The sequence below is a fragment of the Cynocephalus volans genome, chromosome 9, assembly GCF_027409185.1.
Source record: "Cynocephalus volans isolate mCynVol1 chromosome 9, mCynVol1.pri, whole genome shotgun sequence".
Classification (NCBI taxonomy): domain Eukaryota; kingdom Metazoa; phylum Chordata; class Mammalia; order Dermoptera; family Cynocephalidae; genus Cynocephalus; species Cynocephalus volans.
This window is the reverse complement of record NC_084468.1, coordinates 103,651,094-103,677,496: the sequence shown is the minus strand read 5'-3', so window position 1 is coordinate 103,677,496 and position 26,403 is coordinate 103,651,094. Positions and strand designations below refer to the sequence as shown.

Below are 26,403 nucleotides of genomic sequence, written 5' to 3'. Positions count from 1 at the left end.
TAGTTTATTAATATGGTGTATAACATTTATTGATTTACATATGTTGAACCAACCTTGCATCCCTGGGATGAATCCCACTTGATCGTGGTGAATAATTTTACGTATGTGTTGCTGTATTCTGTTTGCTAGTATTTTAGTGAGGATTTTTGCATCTATATTCATCAAGGATATCACCTGTAGTTTTCTTTTTTGGTTATATCTTTACCTGGTTTTGGTATCAGGATGATGTTTGCTTCATAGAATGAGTTTGGGAGATTTGCGTCTGTTTCAGTCTTTTGGAATAGTTTGTAAAGAATCAGTGTCAATTCCTCTTTGAATGTTTGGTAAAATTCTGCTGTGAATCCATCTGGGCCTGGGCTTTTCTTTGTTGGGAGCTTTTTGATAACAGCTTCAATCTCCTTTATTGTTATTGGTCTGTTCAGATTCTCTACGTCTTCATGGTTCAGTTTTGGGAGCTTGTATGTGTCCAGAAATTTATCCATTTCCTCCAGATTTGCAAACTTGTTGGCGTATATAATATAATAATTCCAATTTTTTTGAATTTGTTGAGACTTGATTTGTGACCTAATATGTGATTTATCTTGGAGAATGATCCATGTGCTGATGAGAAGAAGGAATATTCTGAGGTTGTTGGATGGAATGTTCTGTAGATATCTGCCAAGTCCAATTGGTCTAGAGTCTTGTTTAGATCTTGTGCTTCTCTACTGATTCTTTGCCTAGATGATCTGTCCAATATTGACAGTGGGGTGTTCAGGTCCCCTGCTATTATGGTATTAGTGTCTATTTCCTTCTTTAGGTCTAATAGAGTTTGTTTTATAAATCTGGCTGCTCCAACATTGGGTGCGTACATATTTATGATTGTTATGTCTTCTTGATGGATCAGTCCTTTTATCATTAAGTAGTGTCCCTCATTGTCTCTTTTTATGGTTTTTAGTTTAAAGTCTATTTTGTCAAATATAAGAGTAGCTACTCCAGCTCGTTTTTCTTTTCTGTTTGCATGGTAAATCTTTTTCCATCCTTTCACTCTTAGTCTATGTGAGTATTTATGGGTGAAGTAGGTCTCTTGAAGGCAGCATATAGTTGGGTCCTCCTTTTTAATCCAGTCAGCCAGTCTGTGTCTTTTGATTGGGGAATTTAAGCCTTTTACATTAAGAGTTGTTATTGAAAAGTGTTGATTTATACCTAGAATATTATTGATTGAACTTCCACAGTTTTTGTTTGTCTGAGAAATATACTATTTGCCCTTCATTTCGGAAGGATAGCCTTGCAGGGTAGAGTATTCTTGGCTGGCAATCTTTGTCTTTTAGTTTTTTTAATATATCATCCCATTCCTTTCTAGCTTTTAGGGTTTGTGATGAGAAGTCTGATGTTAGCCTGATTGGGGCTCCCTTATAGGTGATTTGATGCTTCTCTCTTGCAGCTTTTAAGATTCTCTCTTTGTCTCTGAGTTTTGCCAATTTGACTATAACATGTCTTGGAGAAGGCCTTTTTGGGTTGAATACATTTGGAGATCGTTGAGCTTCCTGGATCTGAAGATCTGTGATTTTTCCTATACCTGGGAAGTTTTCTGCCACTATTTTGTTGAATATGTTTTCAATGGAATCTCCATTTTCCTCCCCTTCTGGAATACCCATGACTCGGATATTTGAGCGCTTAAGGTTGTCTGATATGTCTCTCAGATTTTCTTCAATGCCTTTGATTCTTTTTTCTTTTTTTTGGTCTGCTTTGTTATTTCAAACAGCCCATCTTCAAGTTCAGAGGCTCTCTCTTCAACTTCTGCAAGTCTGCTGGTTAAACTCTCCATTGTGTTTTTTGTTTCGGTGAATAACTTCTTCAGTTCGGCAAGTTCTGCTACATTTTTTTTCAGGACATTGATTTCCTTGTACATTTCCTCTTTCAGGTCCTGTATACTTTTCCTCGTTTCATCATGATGTCTAGCTGAGTTGTCTTGTATCTTATTCAGTTTCCTTAGTATTATCACTCGAAATTCCTTCTCAGTCATTTCAAGGGCTTCTTGTTCTATGGGATCTAGAGCTTGAGATTTATTATCCTTGGGTGGTGTACTTTCTTGATTTTTCGTATTTCTGGTATCTTTTCTGTGATGTTTATTCATCGTGGCAGGGGTTTTCACAGTCCACAGGTTTGACACTATTGATTGACTAAGATGTTGCTGTGATTCCCAATTTGGTATGGCTACCTCAGTGACTACTAAGTTGGCCACTAGTGCCTTGCATGTGTGGTTGCCTCGGGTCTTGGGCCTCTCCGGAGAGCCACCTCTCTGGTCAGCTTGGACTCTACCGTGCTGCTGGGTGACGGGGCGGTACCGCAGGGTGTCGCTCCTGCTGCTGCTGCTTCCCCCGCTGCCGCCGGCTCCGCTGTTACTGGCTCCGTTGCTGCCGGCTCTGCTGCTGCCGGCTCCGCTGCTGCCCCTTCCCCCACTCCTGCCGCTGCTGCCGCTACCTCTGGTGCCGCTGGCCTCTCAGCGAACGGCTGCAGGCGAAAATGGCGGCGGCGGGGGCGGTGGCTGAGACGGCGATGCCCTTGTCTTCTCTGGAGGCTACAGCAGCGACGCTCTCACTCCCTCGCCCGTGTCCAGCAGGGTGGTGGATAGCGCACGGGGACGGAGCCTCCTCCTCTTCAGTGACTCAGAGGGATTTTTGCCCTCTGCAGTAGCCGCCGAGAGCCCAAATGACATTCTCTTAAAGCTTTCCAGGACACTTTTGCAACATGGTGGTCATTTGAAATATCAGTTCTTCATGTCCCTGTTTGGTTACTTACAGGGAGCTATTACCCCAGCAACTCCATTTGTGTCTCATAAAGGCTCATAGCACAATGACCTTTTGCAGCAAAAAGCTCAGGACAGGTTGGTTGGTTGGTTGGTTGGTTGGTTGGTTGGTTGGTTGGTTGGTTGGTTGGTTTTTTATTCCTGAAAACAGCTGGGAGCAACAGCTTCTCTCTGCAGTGTGCCCGTGAGTCAAGCAGCAGGAGGGGCCCCCCTATACGTCTTTGTTAATCAAATTAAATGATTTATAAAAATTTATACTTTTAAAAAATTTAAACTTATTTTTTTCTTTATTGCATGATAATTGTATGTATTTATGGGGTACAATGTGATATTCCTTTTTAATAAAATTTTTATCAATATACAATGTAGTTGAGTTTTGTGTCTCTTTACCAATTCCTCCTTTTCCTCCCTCCCTCTTCCACTTCTCCCCTCATCAACATCATATCTGTTCACTTGTCTTAACAAGTTCAAGGAATTGTTGTGATTGTTGTGTCTTCTTCCCCCTATTTATTTGTTTGTGTATTAATTAATTTATTTTTATTAGCTCCCACAAATAATTGAGAACATGTGGTATTTCTCTTTCTCTGCCTGGCTTATTTCACTTAATGTAATTTTCTCTAAGTCCATCCATGTTCCTGCGAATGGTAGTTTTTCATTTTTTTTTCTAGCAGAGTGGTATTCCATTGTGTAGATATATCACATTTTCCTTATCCACTCATCCAATGATGGGCATTTAGGCTGGTTCCAACTTTTGGCTATTGTAAATAGCTCTGCAATAGACATGGGAGTACAGGTAACCCTTCAACATGATGATTTCCATTCCTCTGGGTATACAACCAGCAGTGGAATAGCTGGGTCATATGGTAGATCTATCTGTAATAATTTGAGGAACCTCCATACCATTTTCCATAAAGGCCGCACCATTTTGCAGTCCCACTGACAGTGTAGCAGGGTTCCTTTTTCTCTGCATCCTTGTCAGCATTTATCATTCTCAATCTTTTGGATATTAGCCATCCTAACTGGAGTGAGATGGTATCTCAAAGTGGTTTTGATTTGAATTTCCTGAATGCTGAGTGATGTTGAGCATTTTTTTCATGTGTCTGTTGACTGTTCGTATATCTTCCTTTGAGAAATGCCTATTCAGCTTTTTGCCCATTTTTTAATTGGGTAACTTGTTATTTTGCTGTTGAGATGTTTGAGTTTCTTATATATTCTGGATATCCTTTGTCAGATGTATATTTTGTAAATATTTTCTCCCACTCAGTTGTCTTTTCACTCTTTTAATTGTTTCTTTTGCTGTGCAGAAGTTTTTTAATTTGATATAATCCCATTTGTTTATTTTTCCTTTGGTTGCCTGTGATTTTGGAGTTGTATTCATAAAGTCTGTACCCAATCCTACTTCCTGGAGTGTTTCCCCTATGTTTTCTTTATGTAGTTTTATTGTTTCAGGATGTGTATTTAAGTTTTTAATCCATTTTGAGTTGATTTTGGTGTATGGTGAGATGTACAGGTCTAGTTTCATTCTCCTACATATGAACGTCCAATTTTCCCAGCACCATTTACTGAAGAGGCAGTCTCCTCCCTGGTGAGTAGTCTTGGTGCCTTTGTCAAAGTTCAGATGGCTGTAGGTTCATGGGTTGATTTCTGGATTCTCTATTCTGTTCCATTGGTCTGTGTGTCTGTTTTTATGCCGGTACCATGCTGTTTTGGTTACTGTAGCTTTGTAGTATAGCTTAAAGTCAGGTAGTGTTATGCCTCTGGCTTTATTTATTTTTTGCTCAGAATTGCTTTGGCTATTCTTGGTCTTTTGTTATGCCATATGAATGATAGGATTGTTTTTTCCAATTCTGAGAAAAATGTCATTGGAATTTTGATGAGGATTGTGTTGAATCTGTATATCATTTTCGGTAGTATGGACATTTTCACAATGTTAATTCTTCCAATCCAAGAGCATGGGATATCTTTCCATCTTCTTGTGTCCTCTTTAATTTCTCTCAACAGTGGTTTGTAATATTCATCGTAGAGATTTTTCACATCCTTGGTTAAATTTATTCCTAGGTATTTTTTTTTTTTTTTTGGTGACTATTGTAAATGGGCTAGCTTGCTTGATTTCTTTTTCTGCTAGTTCATTGTTGGAGTATAGAAATGCTACTGATTTTTGCGTGTTGATTTTGTATCCCACAACTGCTGAAATCATTTATCAACTCTAAGAATTTTTTTGTAGAGGCTTTAGGCTGTTCTATATATAGGAATGTATCATCTGAAAACAGGGACAGTTTGATTTCATCTTTTCCAAACTGGATGCCCTTTATTTCCTTCTCTTCCCTGATTGCTCTGGCTGGTACTTCTAACACTATGTTGAATGGGAATGGAAAGACATTCTTGTCTTGTTCCTGTTTGTAAGGGAAAAGCTTTCAATTTTTCTCCATTCAGGATGATATTGACAGTGAGTTTGTCATATATGACTTTAATTGTGTTGAGATACTTTCCTTCTATACCCAATTTATAGAGAGTTTTTACCATGAATGAATGTTGAATTTTGTCAAATGCTTTTTCAGCATCCGTAGAGATGACATATTGTTTTGGTCTTTGATTTTATTGATGTGGTGTATCACGTTTGTTGATTTGCATATGTTGAACCAATCTTGCATCTCTGGGGTGAATGCCACTTGAACATGGTGTATAATTTTATGTATGTGTCACTGTATTCTATTAGCTGGTATTTTATTGAGGATTTTTGCATCTATATCCATCAAAGCTATTAGCCTGTAGTTTTCTTTTTTTGTTATATATTTGTCTGGTTTTGGTATCAGGGTGATGTTTGCCTTATAGAATGAGTTTGGGAGAATGACATCTGTTTCAGTTCTTTGGAATAGATTGTAGAAAATTGATATTAATTCTTTTTTAAAGGTTTGGTAGAATTTTGCAGTGAAGCCATCTGGTCCTGGGCTTTTCTTTGTTGGGAGACTGCTGATAACAGCTTCAATCTCTTTGATTGTTATTGATCTGTTCAGATTTACTGTCTTCTTGGCTCAGTCTTGGTAGTTTGTGTGTGTCCAAAAATTTATCCATTTCCTCTAGATTTTCAAATTTGTTGGTGTATAGCTGTTTATAGTAGTCTCTAATGATTCTTTGTATTTCTGAGATATCGGTTGTAATATCACCTTTTTCATTTCTCATTTTTGTTATTTGTGTCTTCTTTCTTCCTTTTTATTTAGCCTTGCAAATGGTTTGTCAATTTTATTATCTTTTCAAAAAAACAACTTTTTATTTCATTGATCTTCTGTATCTTTTTGGGGGGTTCTATTTCATTTAGTTCTGCTCTGATCTTAATTATTTCTTTCTGTCTACTAACTTTGGGTTTGGATTGTTTTTGTTTTCCTAATCCTTTAAGGGGAAGTGTTAGGTTGCTTACTTGCCATCTTTCCATTCTTCTGATGTGAGCATTTAATGCGATAAATTTCCCTCTTAGTACTGCATTTGCAATATCCCACAGGTTTTGGTATGATGTGTCATCGTTTTCATTAGTTTCAATAAATTTTTTGATTTCCTCTTTAATTTCTTCTTGGACCCATATGTCATTAAGTAGAATGTAGTTTAATTTCCATGTATTTGTATAATTTCCAGAGTTTTGCTTATTATTGATTTCTAGTTTTAATCCATTTTGGTATGAAAAAGTACATGGAATAATTCTAATTTTTTTGAATTTGTTGGGACTTGATTTGTGACCTAACATGTGGTCTATACTGGAGAATGTTCCATGTGCTGATGAGAAGAATGAATGCTCTGAGGTTGTTGGATGAAATGTTCTATAGATATCTGCCAAGTCCAGTTGATCTAAAGTGTTATTTAGATCATGTGTTTCTCTGTTGATTTTTTGCCTAGATGATCTGTCCAATGTTGAGAGTGGGGTGGTCAGGTCCCCTAGTATTATGGTGTTAGTTTCTGTCTCTTTCTTTAGGTCCATTAGTGTTTGATTTATAAATCTGGCTGCTCTGACATTTGGTGCATATATATTTATGGTTGTTATGTCTTCTTTTTGGGTAGATCCTTTTGTCAGTATATAGTTGCCTTCTTTACCTTTTTTTATGGTTTTTTGGTTTGAAGTCTATTTTATCTGATATAAGAATAGCTACTCCAGCTTGTTTTTCATTTCTGTTTGCATGGTATATCTTTTTCCATCCTTTCACTCTTTTTTTTTTTTTTTTGTCTTTTTTGTGACCGGTAAGGGGATTGCAACCCTTGGCTTGGTGTCGTCCGCACTGCGCTCAGCCAGTGAGCGCACTGGCCATCCCTATATAGGATCTGAACCCGCAGCGGGAGCGCTGCTGCGCACCCAAGTGCCGCACTCTCCCGAGTGCGCCATGGGGCCGACCCCATCCTTTCACTCTTAATCTATGTGTGTCTTTACAGGTGAGGTGAGTCTCTTGAAGGCAGCATATTGTTGGGTCCATCTTTTTAATCCAATCTGTCAGTCTGTGTCTTTTTAGTGGGGAATTCAGTCCTTTTACATTGAGTTATAATTGAAAGGTGTTGGTTTACTCCTGGCATTTTACTGATTTTTGTTTGGTTGTTTTAAATAACATTTGTTCCTTTCTTTCTGATTTACTGTTTGTCTTCTATGTTTGTTGGTTTCTTAGGATGGTAGGTCAACTTTTCTTTTCCTTTCTCTCTTTATTGTTAGCATTTTTATTTTACTGGTGGGTTTTGTTCTTTCTTGAGTATTCATGGTAGTGATGGTTGTTTTTCAGGTACCAGACCCAGTACTCTCTTGAGAATTTCTTGTAAGGCTGGTTGTGAATTAAATTTAATGATTTATAAAAATTTATACTTTTCTTCTAACACTTAAATTTAAGAAAATATGCCATGTTAAAACTGTCATCTTTGCCTAGTTCCATCTTCCTTCCCTAGTTATTTATTGTTAAATTAACTCAATAATTATGAATTGAGCACTTACTATGTGATCAGAGACTAGACACATAGATGTGGGGATACATGTTTTCTCTGGTCTGGGCTCTTCCCATGGCCTGCAGTCATCAGTCTGTGCAGGTTATTAAGTGTCCTTCTCGTCCCAGATGCTAGGTCCCTTTGGATTTAAAAGCTTGTTCTTAGTGATTTCTGTAGTTTCCCTGGATAATGGGAGTTTTACGTGTTCTCTTGTGTCTCTGTGGAACCTGTGCAATCTCAGGCCATCTATGATATGATGTGGTATTTTTAATATTTGGAGAAGGAAAACCTCCACTATTGCTGGGCAGAATAAATGGAGGAGGTTGCTGCTCTGCAGAGTTTTAAATGGGTAATAGGATGCAGCTTTCTCAGCACCATTCTGTAACCAGCTGAGCTAACTGGCCAGCCCTAAGACACAGCTTTCTCTAGTGTTTGATCCTCAGTCTTAAAGAAGATCTCTTATCCTTTCATTTTCAGGGCTCAGCTTGGTGGCAAGGAGGAAGGGCAGGGGGGAGAAGAAACCCAAACTCATGTTTACCTTTCTTCTCTTTTTCTAGTATTCCTTCATCCCCGGCCAGGCAACTTCAGTCTGGGAGTGGAATGGGAAGGTGATGGAGGGGAGGTGTAGGTTGGCTTTCCATTTATTTTTTTTTTCTAATCTATTGTTTATGATTTAAGTCTTGGCTTTAGGTACATTCTTAAAAATTATTAAGAACCCCAAAGTCCTTTTGCTTATAAGGGTTGTATCTATCAATATTTATTGTATTAGAAATTAAAATTGAGAAATTTAAAAAAATAATGAATTTGAAAATAACAAACACAAACCCATAGAAAGACCACAGTTTTAATGACATAATAACTCTATTTTCCAAAACAAAAGAATATTAGTGAGAAGGGTGGCATGTTTGCAAATCTCTTTAGTGTTTGCCATAATAGAAGAGAGCTGGATTCTCATATCTATTTCTGCATTCAATGAATTTTGATATGTTGTTTTTGTTGAGGTATATTAAGAAAATCTGGCTTACACTGATACATATTTGGGAAAGGAAAGTATATATTTATAGCCTTTTCAGATTATTGTGGATATTTTTTGTTGATACTACACCAAAACTCAACACGTACTATTTTCTTAAAGAATATTACAATGTGGAATCTGAAACCAAATCATTGAACTTTTCATGCTCTACTACATTAAAATCTACTGTTTTATCTTACTCTGAGAATGGATCTATTACCATTATAATGATTATAACATGTATAATGATCTAGTACATTAGTTATTTGGAAAATATTGGTTCACTGAGTTATGTAGATCTCATCAGAAAGGTCTTTAAATATGAATATGATGTCACAGGGTAGCCAATATAAGCTCTACGAAATTTTGATTTTCACTTGAAAGCTCAAATTTTATCATTGGCAACAGATACTGTCAATTGTTTTCTTTGAGGTGACAGGCTCACTTTGTCCATTTTTAAGAAAATGTCTGCCAGTTGCTCAAGTTGGAATAACCATAGTTCTCTGTGAGTCACTTTCTGAAGTAAAAATGATGTTCCACAAATAAAGTGGCTAGTTCGATTTGCAACTCAAACAGTTGCTCAAGTGCTTTTCCTGGAGACAACCATCTACTTCAGTATGTAGCAGAAGTGCTTTAGGCATGCTTCACATTTTGTCAAAAAGAATAGTAAAAAGACATACACTCAAGGATTGAAATGTAATAATATTAATAATTTTTACTGCTTCATAAAGGACATCCTTGAGTGACACTGACTTAAAATATGAGTGTGTGATGATGAAGAATACAATGACTATCAGTACAGATTTATTCTACTGCCTTGTTTTATATTGAAGCACCAGCAGTTTTACCCATTATTCCTATTGCTCCATCAGTGAAAATACCAACACAATAACAAGGGCATATAATGAATTAGTATTTACCTTGCAGACCCCCTGAAGGGGGGGGGTGGGGACTCAGGTCTTCCAGGGGTCCACAGATTATACTTTTAGGACTACTGTACTAAAGGGCTCAGACTCTACACCATGACAGAAGTCTAATCTATTAGTTAATTTCCTGTTTAATTTCCAATATGTGATGCTAAAGTCTGCTATTGTTTAGATCTCTTGCTTCTGTGCTCTTCCCACCAGAATGGACACTGTTGGTCCTGGATATTTACAGACTTTTTTTTTTTTTAATTATAAATTATTGTTGTTAAGAAATACATGCACTTGGAAGTAAAAATTCAAGTATTCCTTTTAGGTACCACATTCTAGCTGCACTTATCAAAGGTAACTCACTTTTACCCTTTCTGTTTAAGTTTTACTGATTACCTCCATAATTTCAATTACCCTTTTACCTTAATTTCTTGATTTGTCAATTGAAAACAGTATCTGTTATATCCTCACATGAAGGATGAGACATTTAGGTCATTTATACTATTGTTCCTCATTTACACTCTTGTTGATTTTCCTAATTTTTGAGCATATATTTATATTTTTATTTTTGTTTCTAGCTCTTCTTTTGGTTATATTTGTAGCTTTAAATAATGTTTCTAGACATCAATTTCTGCTAAACTTAACAAAGGCCAAAAACAGACCAGGGTGACTGTTCTTTGCAGGTGGATCCCAAAGAGATGTGAGAGAGGTTGAGCTATTTAAGCCCAATTTCTTTCTTTTTTTTTTTTTTTGTCTTTTTTTTGTGACTGGTAAGGGGATCGCAACCCTTGGCTTGGTGTCGCCCACACCGCGCACCCCTGGCGCTCCCGGAGCGCCGCTGCACTCCCAGCACTGCACTCTCCCGAGTGCGCCACGGGGTCGGCCCTTTAAGCCCAATTTCTGTTTCCAGTTTTACCACTTAGTAATTCAAGGCTCTCTTGTGGTAGAGTAGGTGAGCAAAAGAGACATTCAAATGTTACAATAACTGATGTACCTCCACATGGTAAAATAAAGCAAGGGAAAAAGCAGTACCCTCTCTCCCACTCCTTGCCAATGATCACATTTCCACTGACAGATCAGAAAATTGAGGCCCAAAAAGTCACCTACCCAATGTTACTTAGTTAAGAACAGATGTTAGACTGCAGTCCAGTCTATCCTCTTTGGTATTCTAATTGTACTGAGGACATCCTTGCAATTAATTGGGGATAGAAACAATATGGTTTTATCATGTTGATCATAGGTGGGAGTGAGAATTTACAATATTACATTTTCATAGCTTTTTATTTATTTTAAAATTATAACCTTTGCATTCTTATAAATTTACCAATTTATTCATGTGTATGTAAAGTAACCTTTATTATTGATAGTGTATTTGTTTTGTGAGCTTTTAAAAGTTTTTTTTTTTTGGTTTTGTAGAATATCAGTTAAGTTCTGAAATGATACACTTAAGCATTAGGAGTATATATTATTTTTAGCTTGCATTTCTGTTTAAAGTGGTTGAACTTGAAAAAAAAATCAAATTGAGAATATTGTTTACCAAATAAAGAAAAGAAGACCCATCTTCTCTGGCCCAACTGTATAAATTATGCATAATATTTAAGGGCAAGGTCTGGTTTCTTTCAGATATTGACTTGATATAGTGCATTTTGGCATCAGAAATGTAGACAGCAGGCATTTCCTACACTTAATTTATTCCTTTATAACCAAGAAGTAGCTTAATGTAGATAGTTTTATGTAAGATTTGTCACAGATGCTGTGTGCTTGGAGATGTCTCACATTTCACTCAGTTTAATTCAATTTTCTGTATGGAAGAATGTGGGCAAATATATTCTTCCTATCAGTATCTTGGAGACTTCATGCTGTGAGTATTTAATTTGTGAAATTTGCTTTGACTTCCTTGAAAGGGAATGCTGAGTAAATGTGATGGTAATTTTATGTGTCAATTTGACTGGGCCACAAGAAGTCCAGATAACTGATTGAACATTATTTCTGGGTGTGGCGGTGAGGGTGTTTCTGGATGAGATTAGCATTTGAATTGGTAGACTGAGTAAAGCAGATGGCCCTCCCCTACATTGATGGGCATCATCCAATCCATTGAGGGCCTGAATAAAACAAAAAGATAGAGGAAGGTCAAATTAACTCTGCCTGGCTGCTTGAGCTGGAACATTGATCTCCTATCCCTAGTGCTGCTCCTGGTTCTCAGGACTTCAAACCTGGACTGGAATCTACACCATTAGCTGTCTGGCTCTCAGGCCTTTGAACTACAGCACTGGCTTTCCTGGGTCTCCAGCTTGCAGATGTCAGATCATGGTCTTCTTATCCTCTAAAATCATGTTAGTCAATACTTTATAATAAGCTTTTCATTATATATCTCTATCTCTATCTGTCTGTCTAATTATCCATATAAATATCTAATCATCTCTTGTTGGTTCTATTTCTCTGGAGAACAGTAAATGAGATATTTGACTTGAATTTGGCAAGTTGAATGGCTTTTCTTATTGACACTGGTCATGATTCCTCTTTCTCTAAGAGATGCTTCAAAGGAGATGGTGAGCATGTAGCTGGTTCCAATTTTAGAGATTTATTAATCTTTGTATGTATAACTTTTGTGAATAGACTGAGAAGTGATAGAAACTCAAAGATTAGAATAGTTACAAGATTAATGGAAGAAGGTGCAAGGGGAGGTTAAAAAATACATTTCATATACCAATAAATGAATAATTTTACTCTAACATTTGTTAACAGCACTGACTGTATAAGAGAACTCTTATAGACAACAAATTGGTAACAATAAATGGCAAGAAATAGTAGTAGCACTGAATGGCAGAGAAGTAGCTCTCAAATTCTGTTAGGTATCCTTGGCTACAGGTGAGACGCTTTCTCAAAGTAGACTCTATATTTTCTTGGGGATGAAATCAATGTCACACTGTGTGTACTATTCAGAGTTCTCCAGAGAAATGGAACCAATAGGAGATATATGATTTATTATGAGGGATTGGCTCACATGCTTATAGAAGATGAGAAGTCCCTTGATCTGTAGTCTGCAAGCTGGAAACTGGGTGAAGTTGGTAGTGTAATTCAGTCTGACACTGAAAGCCTGAGAACCAGAGGAGTGTATGGTATAAATCTTAGCGCAAGGGCAGAAGATGAGATGAGATGGCCCATCTCAGTCAGTGAGCTGTGTGTGGGAGGCAAGCCTATGGGCAATTCAATTGATGCACCTAGACAGGGTGGTTGCGATATGTGAAGATCTGATGTCTAGAAAAGACAGGAATTGGAATAGAGAAAAGTAAGTATGTGGAGAACGAAGATAAATGTCTAACTTCATCCCCCCACCCCCTACTTTTTTTTTTGCAGAGATTGTTTTTCTAGATATTTAAAAAGGAGAGACTAGCTAACACCTTTTAAATCTTGAAAGAAACAAAGGTGCCCATTTGTGGTGAGCAGAACAGAGTACTGGGAATGAGAAATGATAAAATCAAAGTAACAGCTGTGTGGTTCTCATTTTCTTATTCTAGGGTCCCATGAGTGACCTAGGAACTGCTTTACATCTATTATAACCAAGAAAAATCACTATAAGCAAAACCTAAATTTAGAAGGATCTGTGAAAGGTTACATTATATTTTAAAGAAAACCTTATTTCTTACATAGAAGTTTCCATCCATCTCTCTATTTTGAATTATGTTAGTCATATTTATGTTTTATAACCACCTCTCACTCACCCCCAGGCAAAAACAATCAAATACCTACTTATTACCTAAAATCACCAGGCCAGCCCAAATTCATTTTCTTATCAGAGTTTATTGTTGTACACATTAGGTACCATGCTACTATCAGAATTATATGCAGGTTTTTTATTTTAAAAAACTCAGAGAAAAAAATGTTTCCAGTAGTTTTCATTCAATGTGAATGACGAGAATATTATAGCTATAAACATTGAAATAACCATTTCATTTCTTCCTGAGGAAGTTTCACATTTGAAACAACGAAAAAGGGAATTCTATACAAAGCTAGTTTTAAATCACATTATCTTTCGTTCTTTCCTCATGTGTATTTATGTTACTTTCAGAATAGCATAACAACCATCTGGAGTATATAATATGGAAAGTATGCATGTCGTCTAGAATTTGATGCTGTCTCCAAGACACATTGAGTGGTCTAAAATTCTTTCAAAGGTTTGCTGCTGCTGTAGGTAGCATAATACATATATTTGTGAATGAGTAAATTCTGGAATGCTTTCTTCCTTTTCTCTCCTTTCTTTTAAGCATTAAGTATGCTTTTGACATTATGTTAAAAGGTGAGTTGTTCAGTCAACTAGGTTTTACCTACATAAAATTAGGCCATTAGCAGCTTTGTTTAGAAGTTCAAGTGTACATCTCATCATTAGAGCATAAATGTATCAGTTTCTTTTTTTTTTCTTTTATCAGCAGAAATGTTGCCAAGTAAAAACATAACACTGTATGTAACTGCTGGAGCCTATTTTGTCTATGTTTGACTCTTTTAAGCCAGTTTTCTTAAATTAGTGGTGTTGAAAGACTATGATAATTTTCCTAACATGTTTGGCATGTGCGGTTTCAAAAGGGGCATCAGTAACACGAGGACTAAGTTTACCATATTTGTCCAAATGACTTTGATTTTGCTTCTACAGTCAGGAGTCTTAAAAATTAGTTCTTTCTCCAATTATCTCTGTTAAAAGTTTGTTTAAAAATTAGTGTATACTTCGGGTACATAAAACTTTAAAAATATTTAATTAGCAATTATAATGTAAATTAAAAATTTTATAAAAGGTGGAATTATTTCACAATTTGTTTTCTAATTAGTGAATAAAGGATAGAGTTTAGTTTTAGACATTATAATGACAATGAAAATATCTGGGTTACAGATTTTTCTGCATACCTTTTTTTTCTAATTACACCTTTGAAAATATTTTATAAAGGTTTGTAATTGTAGCAAAGAATTTATTTACTACTAAAATTTTATGTGTATGTACAGTATATTTAAAAAGCAAGTAATAACACAAGAAAATGAGTATGACTTACTCTTTTCTTTTCTGAATACTTTATTAATCATATATATCATTTAAAATTTAAGTGTAAATATATTTCAAAAACCATGCCTTGCTCACCTTTGAACTTCCTATATTTAATTTAGTAGGTAATCTATAAATTTAACTATGCTCTGTTATCTTTCAAAAGACTGGAAATATTTTCAAAAATGTAACTCTGCCCTGCTTATGTTTCTCTGCCTTGTATCAAAAGTATCATTGCAAATATTGGATTATAAATCATATATTAATTTGCTTTTTGTTATAAATCTCTACATTACACAATTTTATTTTGAGTTACGTGGAAAATGTAGTTTTTCAATAATTTAAATGTCAATAGTCTGAACACATAATCTAGAAAAACTGTCCTTGATTTTCACTTAACAAGTTTTGCTCTGGGGAACATTAAAAAAAAAGCTATTCACATTTAAAAGTCAATCTGTTTCTGGAGATGACATGTACCTCGGACTCTTTGCATGCATTTCTGTAGAACTAGTGAGGGCTACTGGAATAGATTTGCAGTTTACAGCAAATGGACACAGAGTTCTCAGTGATGTATCTTTAGACCCCTATAATTTCTCTCTTATAGAGGATTTGGTCAGTACACTTTACAGTATTATTTATTGTTCTGGTATACTCAGTGTGTTTCTATTTACCATCCAACAGCATTACAATATGTATTTCAGCATAATAGTTACATTACAATGGAGTTAGCAATTTTTACATAAATGCACTAGACTATATAAAAAATCAATTTTTTTTTGCTATCGCACTTATCTTTCTTGTTTTAGATAAAGTTCATATATAACTTTTCCACTCTCTGATCTAGCACAAATTATAATTTACAATTCTTTTTAAATACTTCAGTGGATTTAAATTTTGGCAGGCATTTTTCATGGGTGTTAGGCTTTTGACATTTTATGCTACATTGCGATGTTTATTTCGCTTCTTGTTTTGTAGGACACTTTATAGAATCAAAAAATAAGAAAACATCATACAGGCAAACAATGGTCTAAAAATCTACAGACACAATCTTAGTTGATATACAAAAGTGTAAATATTACTATGAAATGGAACGGTTCTGCATTTGTGTTTGGTATTTATGTTGGTTGCAATTGAGTTCCACATGAATGCACAGTAGTCTACAATAATCCCACAGGCTCAGATATGGGTTTAGGGAAAGGCCATAGGCCTCAAGGCTTGTAACAGATACTTTTTCTTTTTTCTTTTTCTAATCATCCACATGCCAGCACATGGAAGGAACTTTGTTCTTTTTTCTTGTTTGAAGAGGTATATTTTTCAACAGCCTTTTGGTAGCTTCTGGAAGCTTTGGAAAAGGTGCTTTTTACATGGAAGATGAATTCTCAAGTTTCTCTCAGTGCTATCTCACTTTCTGCAGCTCCTGTCTCAGCCAGGATGGCAGAGGCTGTCCCAGTTTGTGCAGCAGCTTTGAGAGTTCCATGTTGTGATCTCGATAGTAGCTTGACAGAAATGCTCTGCTCTGAGGAGAGAAGAGGAAATAAAATTATTTTATTTTGTTTATTTAAGTATATTTTACATACTTTGACTATGTTTAAATAATTATCAAGTATACCAGATCTGTATTCAAGTGTATATTAAGCAGGTGGAGTATTTATTTCAGCACATCCTATAATGTTTTGTTGACAGTGTTGGTGAGGGGTACTGACATTTTTCTCTACTAGGAGGTGAGGAGAACATCATGGTGACAGTACTGCCTCCTCCCACCTGTCTTACAAATTTGTATTTCCATGACCTCTATGGAGCCTTCTTTACTCCTGCCTCCTCTCTGGACACTATTTGCAGAAAATCAGCCTCTTTACTCCCTCAAATAAACCCAGTATGTATTACACAGTATCCTTTTTGAAAGATCTAGAAGAATTGATATGCTGAAAAATTGTATTTTTATCTTTCTCTACCACCAAATTTATTATTATATCTCAGTATGTCTCTGTTATACTGGAGAAAAATGAAATGCTAAGAAAGATATTCTGCAATGTCTTTTAGACATTTTAGTTTTAATAAATATATAGGGAAGCAGCTTTGACATAAGTGAAAATGATGTATTTTGTATTACTTTTTTGAAATACTATAGAAATTGCCATTCAGTTTCTTTTAATGTATTATGATTGTTTTCACAGTGCTCTGAAGGTGTATTTTAATAATCAACCAAAGAAAACTGTAGTTCTGTGAATGCAATTTCTTTATCAAAACAAAAGAACCCCTGTCCCATGCCTTCTATATAGAATTTAATTATGGGCTTATTGAGGACAGGCTCACTCTCTGTCAGGCTAGGCACAAAAAATGGTCTTCAACATTTTGTTAGATAAAAGTATTCAAATAAGTTTAGATCACCTTAGGATTCTCAGACCACTGTGGGATTCTCAGTTAACATAATGTATTAAACATTGTGGGGAAAAATCCCAAATAATATTTTAATTTCTGATTTCTAAAAAATCCTTACAAATCATAATCTATTTGCATTCATATATCCAAACTAAATACTAATCAGACTTATAAAATAAAAATATTATTAATAAATCTGAATATATATGAAATAAGCATTAAAGTAAAAATACAGGGTAGACAAACTTAGAAAATTGTGTCATTAAGTAATCACGATGTTACCATGCTAAACAGAATAAACATGAAGTGCTAGATACATATCACAGTGTGCATGTTTCCATTCCCAAGAGCTTAAATTATCTGCTAGTATGTTAGACATTTGGGAAATATATTAATTCTTTCACCTTATTAGCATACTAATAGTTTAAAGCTTAGTATATTATATCAGTAATTAATATTATCACTCAGGCCACATTTATTACTACAGAGTGACTGAGGCAATGGAAAAAAATAGAATTTTTTTGGTCCTATTTTCAATTTCCAGTCGATATATTTCCCATCTTGGTTTCAGTTAGTATTTTTAGAGCTGAAATTTCTATGCAGACATCATTCTTTTCAGAATGAGATGTTATCTTGTTGTTCTGATTAAAAATGGCAAATTCTGTTGTTTTCTTTTATTCTTGAATGAATATGAGTAGATCATTGGAAAAATCAAAACAAGAAATCTAGATGTACTGAAATTCAAATGTCACTTTTAATTTTTAGAAAGGCTGAATTTTGACTTTAACCACTTTTCTGAGAAAACAGATATGATATTATATATCATTTGGCTTATTTAGTTTGTATTTTTTAGCTCTGTACTTACATCAGAATCCATTGGAGGGTATTTTCTTCCTTTACTCTTTCCAAGGCATTTTGTTTTACCTTCTTCTAATAACTGACACCAGAAACCTTTATGAGAATCAAAACTTAAAAAAAAAAAAAAGTATTTTTCAAGCAGTTTATAAGATATACTGACCAATAACATAAATATTTTTATTTGGATATCAAACTATAACCAGAAAAACTGGAATTTTTTTTACAACATCTCTTTGCATGAAGTCTTTTGGCATACTTCTGAATTCTCAGTCCATCTGTCATATTTGTGAGTTTGCCAAATTCCTAATAGAAAAACTGTCAACAGAAGGTCTCCTATTAATAGAAATTAATAAGGCTATTTCTTTCATCTGGAAGGAAAAAATTCATAAATTTCAAGCCCATGCTTTTCCTTTGTAGGGTTTAAAAATGACAAGTCTGGCTTTATCCACGTCTATGGATTTAGATGGTATGTGTACCATACAACTACCGGATAAGAGAAGAGAAAGGGTTTTGGTGTGACACGGAGTGATTACTTTCAGGATTCTCTGGCTGTAATCCATTTAATTTTTTTCCAGAGCTACTTTCTTCTTTTGGTATGAGCTCTGTATTAAAGTAACAGCACCTATACATGGGACTGTCATGCCATAATTATAATAAAAATAATGATAGCACATTATATTTTAGTTTACCAAAATATTTCATATAACTTCCTCATTTGAGCCTTCATTACAGCCCCATAAGGAAATGGTGTATAGGATTCTTTGCACTTTACAGCACTTAGCATAGTGTTTGGCTGTTATGAACTTTCAAGAAATATTAGTTGAATATAAAAGGAAGTAGAAGAAAATGTTTGTTGAGGTTTATTTATCTTGGACTATATACTTTTGCAGAATTCAGTTCATGACTCAAGTCTAGGCCTCCTGACTAGGTTCAGGGCTTTTTCTTATTCACTTGTGTCTGGGTATGTTTTGTATTATTAATTGTAAATAAAATAATAATTTTCATGCCTAGATATAAAAGTGAAATAGTCAATAATGATAATTCTTTCACATTGCTTTTGTTATTCAATGAAACGACTGCCGTTATTCTCTCTTAGAAAGAATTATCATTTAGGGTCACTTTTTCCTTTTGTTTTTAATCTGTACTATTTCTCAGAATGCTTAAAATTATAGTGTGAACAATGAACAACTGTAAATTTAAATAAAAGCATTTAAATTAACATAAAAACATGAAATACCTAGGGATATATTTAACAAAAATTGTGTGCCCAGTCTACTACTGAAAACTACAAAATATATTTAAGAGAAATTATAGAAGACCTAAACAAAAAAGGGAGCTATACCATGTTCATAGATCCTATGTAGAAATGTAAAGGACCTAGAGGAGTTAGAACAGTTTGAAAATATAAAGTTGATGATCTTATACTATTTAATTTCCAGATTTACTATAATGCTACAGTGTTCAAGGCTGTGTGGTATTGGCATCAATGGACTGATAGAACAAAATAAAGAGTACAGAGATAGACCCACACATCTATGGTCAACTGATTTTCTAAAAACAGGTGCCAAAGTAATTCAGTGGGAAAGGATTAGTATTTTAATCAGTTTGCACTAAAAAAATTGGATATCTATATGGGAAAAAAAGAAACATTGACCCTTACTTTACACTGCATATAAAAATTAACTTGAAATGAATCATTGACCTAAACCTTACAGGTAAAACCATAAAAATTCTGGAAGAAAACAGGAAAAAGCACATAGAAAATTTTTGTAATCTTGGGTTAGGCAAAGATTTCTTAGGATAAACCATAAAAGAAAAATAGTGGTAATTTTGATTTCATCAAAATTTAAAATGTTGCTCTTTTAAAGACACTCAACTCAATATAAAAGACAACAATGCCAATAAAATTGGGTAAAAGATTGGAACAGACATTTCACCAAAGAACAAATGTGAATGATCAATAAGCAAATGAAAATTTGTTCAATATCATTAGTCATTAGAGAAATGCAAATTAAAATTACAAATGAAATAGCACTACACACTCACCAGAATGACTGAACTTAAAAAGACCAATACCAAATACTGGCAAAGACATGCAACAAGTAGAATGTCTACCTTGTTGGTAGAAAATAAAAATATGACAGCTACTTTGTAAGATTTCTTGTAAGTTTAAATACATAACTACTACATAACTCACCAACCCCATTTCTAGGTATTTATTTACTCCAGGGAAATTTATATATATGCCCATGCAAAGATCGTTACATAAATGTTCATAGCAGCTTTGTTCATGATAGCCCCAAAGTGAAAACAGCCTTTCTGTCCATCAACTGGTGAAAGGATAAATTGTGGCGTATCCATAAAATGGAGTACTTAGGAAAAAACTGATTACTGACAGATGTAACAACATGGAGGAATGTCAAAAAGCATTATGCTAAGTGAAAGGAAGTAGATCAGTGATTGCCAGGGGTCAAGGGTAAGGGGAAAGGATTGACTGCAAAGAAGCATGAGGAAACTTTATAGCCTAATGGAAAAGTTCTATATCTTGATTATGGTGGTGCATACAACTGTATACATTTGTCAAAATTTATTGTACAATCTTAATGGGTGAATTTTATCATATGTAAAGTTATACATCAATAAAACTGATTTAAAATTATAGTGTGATTTAATGTTTGTATGTATGTATGTATGGGGGTGGTCTATATGTAACTAATTTTGTACAGACGATAGCCCTATGAAAAGAATGTAAACCTAGATCTCTGCCTCTGTATTGCTTTGGGTATTAGAGGCAATAAAGTAATCATATCCCACTTATGCAAAGCCCGTTTCTCATAACTATTAAAGCAATTGTGTAAGATCAGGACATAACACGATATGTTTTCATGCTGTTTACATTCTTTTTTGAATCAGTAAGGCAACTGAATAAATTAGTTCCATATTCAGAGTTACAAGGAGCGCATTAATAAAGAGTACGTAATTTAAATAATCTATACACGAAAGCCTTTGAGAAACTCTAATGCAACAACATTTCTGGAGGTTTGTTATTGATATAATATTTTTCATTAACATTTTGCTATCGGCAATTCCCACAATTGAATTCTGACTCATTTTAAATATTCAAGTGATCACAATTCAGAACCAGACCAGCTACTGTGTTTTTACTAATACACCTCACTGTACATACATGATTGGAACATACATATGCGCTATGTTAAACTGAGTAGCCTTCTGAGAGATTTTCTGAGATTTATCTAAGAAACACTGAACTTCACATGTTTAATTAAGAATCAGAAGAAAAACAGGTTTTTATTTCATCTGTGCTAACTGATTAGATCTTATGCAGTAGGGCATCATGCTTGGCTTTATTGAGAAAAAAAAAATGCATGTGTGTGGCTGGCACCTCACCCAGGCATCTGGGTGCATAGGTTCTTAGGCCATTGTGTAAGTGTGTCAGTACGGAAATAAGGAGAGGAAGGAAGTAGGGAGGTCATGTCTCCTCTCCAGGTGGCCTGAGTGACTGGGTCTGGTTCGCCATAGAGAACAGTCACAGATAGAAGGTGAAGGGACTGCTGCTGATAAAGGGCCTTGTAAGTTTGGAAACACAATCAATACTATTTTAGAGCCCAAGTGAGGAAGTTTGACAGAAGATGGGAGAAAGATCTCCCTACATCCATTGAGAGCAGCAGTTGTCCCTCTGGAGAATAGCCTCGGTACCACTGATGTCTTGTGAAACAACAAGGAAACGACCTTTTTATGTAGGCACTGGTGGCCATGATCTTGGGTGGGCCCCTCCTTTCAAGGCTTTCAGGAAGTGAAAATTTCAGAGGAAGTGTTATGTGTTGTTTAGTGTTTGTCTCTTGCGGCTACTACCCTATCATGGAGTTAAGGATACTTTATCATTGTGTCGCCAGAGTTAGGCACATAATAGTCATTCAATATAAATTCATTGGATTAAAGAGTAAAACAATGATGGACCAGAATGATTCTTAATCTTGTGTGGAATATCACCTGGGGATGTCTAGAAATTACTGGAAGATATTTGTGGGCAAGAGCACCAAGATACTCCAATGATTCAAACTATAACCAGTGATGTTTCTATATTAATGAAAATGTAACCTTAATTCTCCCTTCAGACAGGTGAATTCTAGGGAATATTCAGATTACATTTAGAAGGTTAATGTATATCTGAAATGCCTTTAAATTGAAATAACATTTCCATGAGAGAATACTGAATTGCAAATAGGGTAGATAAATTCAAAATCAAAATACCATCATTTAGGTGTTACAAATATAGGACAAGTACAGAAGTTTTCTTATCAGTTCTTTCCTAACAAACATACCTTTATGATTTGATGATTCATATTACTGGTACACATTTTATTTTTAAAAGCTTTATTGAGGTATAATTTATATATCATAACATTCATCTATTGTATGCGAACAATTCAATTGATATTTAGCAAATTTATGTAGTTGTACAGCTATCACCACAATCCAGTTTTAGAAAATTTCTTCCACCCTGCAAAAAGCTCTAGAGTCCACTGCAGTCAATCTCTTCTGTCAAACCCATTCCTAGGCAAGCACTTACTTCTGACTATAAATTTGTCTTTTCTGGACATTTTATTTTTTTTACCCTGGGATTACTATACCAAATTAAACCATTCACTAGATAATAGACATTTGGATTGTTGCTAGTTTTTAGCTATTACGAATAATGCTGCTGTAAACATTCACTTACAAGTTTTTATGGATTTAAGATTTCATTTATCTTGGGGTAGATTCCTAGGAGTAGAGCTGGATTATTTGGTAAGTTTCTGTTTAATTTTTAAGAAACTGTAAAACTGCTTTCCAAAGTGGCCATATATTATGTATTACCATCAGCAATATATGAAGGCTCCAGTTTCTCCACATTCTTTCCAGTATTTGGTATTGTCTTTTGGAATATAGCCATTTGGTTTGTCTTTTGGATTACAGCCATTCTAATGGGTACACAGTGGTATCTCAATTTGGTTTAAATTTGCATATCTCTGATTATACATTTATTATGCAAAGTGACATTCCTGTTTTTGGAATTGGATTTTGTTCATAACAAAATCTAAAACCACTTGAAAAGCTATTTTTAAGGTTCTAGTTGTTCAAAGGAAATATTTCCTGATGATATACTATTTATTAGTACAATTTAACAATTTTGTTTTTCTCTGCTTCTAACATCTTGTGCCAATGTGAAGAGCTTAACAGACTGGCAGTGTAGGTTTCAGAGATAACTGATTGAGTTGCAATCCTGTCACTTCAATTTACTTGAGTGATTTATAGCTTAACTTTTCTGTGCCCCAGTTTTTTCATTTGAAAAATGAAGCTAATAGTACCTATAACATAGTATTTTTATGAGGTAATATATATAAAATACTTAAAGCATAGAAATATATATTTGTTTTGAAACATTACAACCACTTCAAAAAAATTATCATAAGAAGTTGGAGTAGACTACTTTTTCTTTCTCACTACTTAGCATTTCCGGGTGCCATTTCATAGGTCATCCAAAGAACCAACAGATTTTAGTTACTATAGCTAATATGTTTTGCTACTAGAAAAAGTTTTAATATGGCACATTTTTATTCAAACTTATCTACAGTGGGTTGGGAAAGAACTCCTGGGTAATATAAATTTGGTTGCCAGGGGAGTGATATTAGAAACACTGGGAGTCCTTCTGAATTTTGAAACAGCTTTAGTCCTTTATGACTTAGCTAAGCCTCATCCAAAAAACAAAAGAAACAAAGCTATATTCAACCCCTGCCTGCAAATTCTCATTGCCCATTTATTGAAGTTTTCAAAGTAAATTAGTATTAAAAATTCATATAACACAGTCTGGTTTCATTCATTTTAACAAGTTGGTTAATAACTGAGAAATAAAGATGCCAATTTCAGGTATTTAACTAATATTTCCAAATGTCAAGACTTCTCTAATGATTACTGATGGCTAGATATAATTGTGTGTGGATGGATATATTCATGACAAAATTAAAGTTATATTTTTCATTTAAATTTATACAAATTAGCACAATTTCATGAAAATAATTTTATTATTTTCTCTTTCTCTCAAATGATCAATTTCAAAACACTATATAACACATAACATAAAAGTTAAGTAATGTCATTATATCAATCCTATTTACAATTTAAGGAACATGAGTTGTAAAATGCCAATTTACTTAACTGAATGAGAAAGTTCCCAGTTATACTGTTTTAAGCTTATACTGCTTATCTGAAATCACACCCATGCTCACTGAGAAAAACAAATTGTTGAAACATATTCAGTTCAGTCCTCCCTCTCATATCTGTGGGGGACTGGTTCCAGGACCCCTGTGGATACCAAAATCTGTGAATGCTCAAGTCCCTTATACAGTATAAAATGGCATAGTATTTGCATATAATTTACACACATTCATATATTTTAAATCATCTTTACATTATAATACCTAATAAAGTGTAACTGCTATATGAATATTATACTGTATTTTAAAATTTTATTATTTATTGTATTGTTATATTTCATTTTTTTCTGAATATTAGTTATCTGAGGTTGGTTGAATCGGCACATGCAGAACCTGTGAATATGAGAGCCAACTGTATTTCATTTAAAACCCATGATGACAATACTAAGTCATTTTAAGAAATCATAGACTATCCAGTGACTTAACTATGAAATTTAGAAGTCTTGAAGACTTTCTTTAGTGATTGTGGAAAGGAATAAACAATATTCTTGACAATGGAGGCTTATTGCCATTCTTGAAAATAGTTTTGATTCTGGGATTTGCTATATCGAAGGCAATCAGTTTGGAGAGCTCTTAAATTGTAGTATTCTTTCATGCCAAGATTTTATAGTAAAACCCTTGTATAGAACTAGTTTCAGTAATTTATTTTACTGTATGCAAAGTACTGCATTTATGTAGTTAGTTGAGAATTCATATTGGTTTGCAATTTAATACATTCTTAGAGGATTTTAATTGAAAAAAATTTTTTCTAAGTACCAAAGAGATAGTCTTCATTATCACCAGCAGAAAAATAAGAAGCAGTACCAAAGTGTGCAAAGGATCTCTTGCCAACTGGTATTAATGGCATTTCTGAGAATATACATTTTGTATCCCCAGTCAGTCATCCCCAATATTTCTAAAGTACCACAGAAACAGCTATTAGTACAGAGTTATTCTAACAAGAGTAACTAAATTGTGAGGATAGGATTCAGGTAAGCAACTGTAAAGGGCATGCGGTCATGAAGATTAATTTAGACCTAAGACAATGACGTGGAACTTCCAAATATTATACAACAAGTGCACTGCTGGTTTTTACAAGGTGTGTCAGGCCAACTGATGACTGACAAGAAAATGTAAAAAGAAACTGAATAGAAGTGCATTATCTCTATCAGCAGTGTGAGAGCTTGGGCAGTGCTGCTGGACCGGAAAGGACTGCACATATCTTATCTTGCTGCTTCACCCAGTGAGCCCCCAACCATGTTAGAGAATCATATAATGGGTAATTTTAGTCAAATACATCCTGGCTGTAAAGTGACCCACAGCTCTTTGTATAGAGTACGTTTTTTTGATATTAATTCTCTCAAGTTTACACTGCCTTTTCTCAGCAGTGGAGATGAATAAAAAGCTTGCTGCCGAGCTGGATGCAGAGGGGACAAATACACAGCATGCAGGTCAAGGACCATTCCATAAGAAAAAGAGATTAAGTCTTTACAGAATATTTCACTTTTTTCTGAAATACAATGCTTTGCTGTATACACTATAAAAAAGACCCAAAGATAAGCTACCTTGAAATAGAAAACTGTTTAGAAAATAAAAGCTTTCTTTTCTAAGAGATACTCAAAAAGATATAAAGCAGAAAGAGAACTTGAATTTCTAACTACAAACTAAAATCACTCAGCTTGCTTTAAGGTCAAGTTGAATGTTAAATACCTAAGGCTAGTGTCTGTGTTAGTACTTGAGCTGAGCTCTACAAAACTGACAGTACTCTTAGTATAGAAAACACATAGGTCAGAAGGTTAATAAGTAACAACAAAGTAAATGACTCTCAGGAAGGAAGCTCAAAACTCCAGAGTTCAACCTACTCTTTTGTACTCTAAACCAAAATGTCTCTCTTACATGTATCTACTTATGATTTGCACAAGATAGAAGCAGTATTTGATGTTCTTCTGCCAGTCTCTTACTGCAAGAAATGGTGAAAGGTAAAGAAAAACTACCTCTCACTTTCTAAATTGATATAGGATAAAGAATACAATAAAAAGGGAAAACCAGTTGATCTATGGAACTGAGTTTTAGAGTGAAAAATATAATGGAAGAATTCCATAATACAATCTTTTTCAGCTTTTTAAAGGCTCATTCTATGAGCCTACAATAAAAAAAAAAAAAAAATGGTTGAGAGCCAGGTTCATGGCCCATCCAACTCAGTATCTTCCAGATGCTCTAGG

At 34.6% G+C, this 26,403-nt stretch overlaps 1 protein-coding gene across 2 annotated transcripts in view; it reads right to left on the bottom strand.

Annotated features, from left to right (window-relative positions):
- Positions 1 to 16,086: 16,086 nt before the first annotated feature.
- LOC134386047 (bifunctional heparan sulfate N-deacetylase/N-sulfotransferase 3) overlaps positions 16,087 to 26,403 on the bottom strand; it is a 144,821-nt gene continuing 134,504 nt past the window's right edge. For both annotated transcript variants that reach the window (XM_063107975.1, XM_063107976.1), the window contains 2 exons: positions 17,935 to 18,037; positions 16,087 to 16,206 (listed from right to left, as the gene is read on the bottom strand). In XM_063107975.1, coding sequence (XP_062964045.1) covers positions 16,087 to 16,206; positions 17,935 to 18,037 — 223 coding nt within the window. The remainder of the gene's footprint in view (positions 16,207 to 17,934; positions 18,038 to 26,403) is intronic.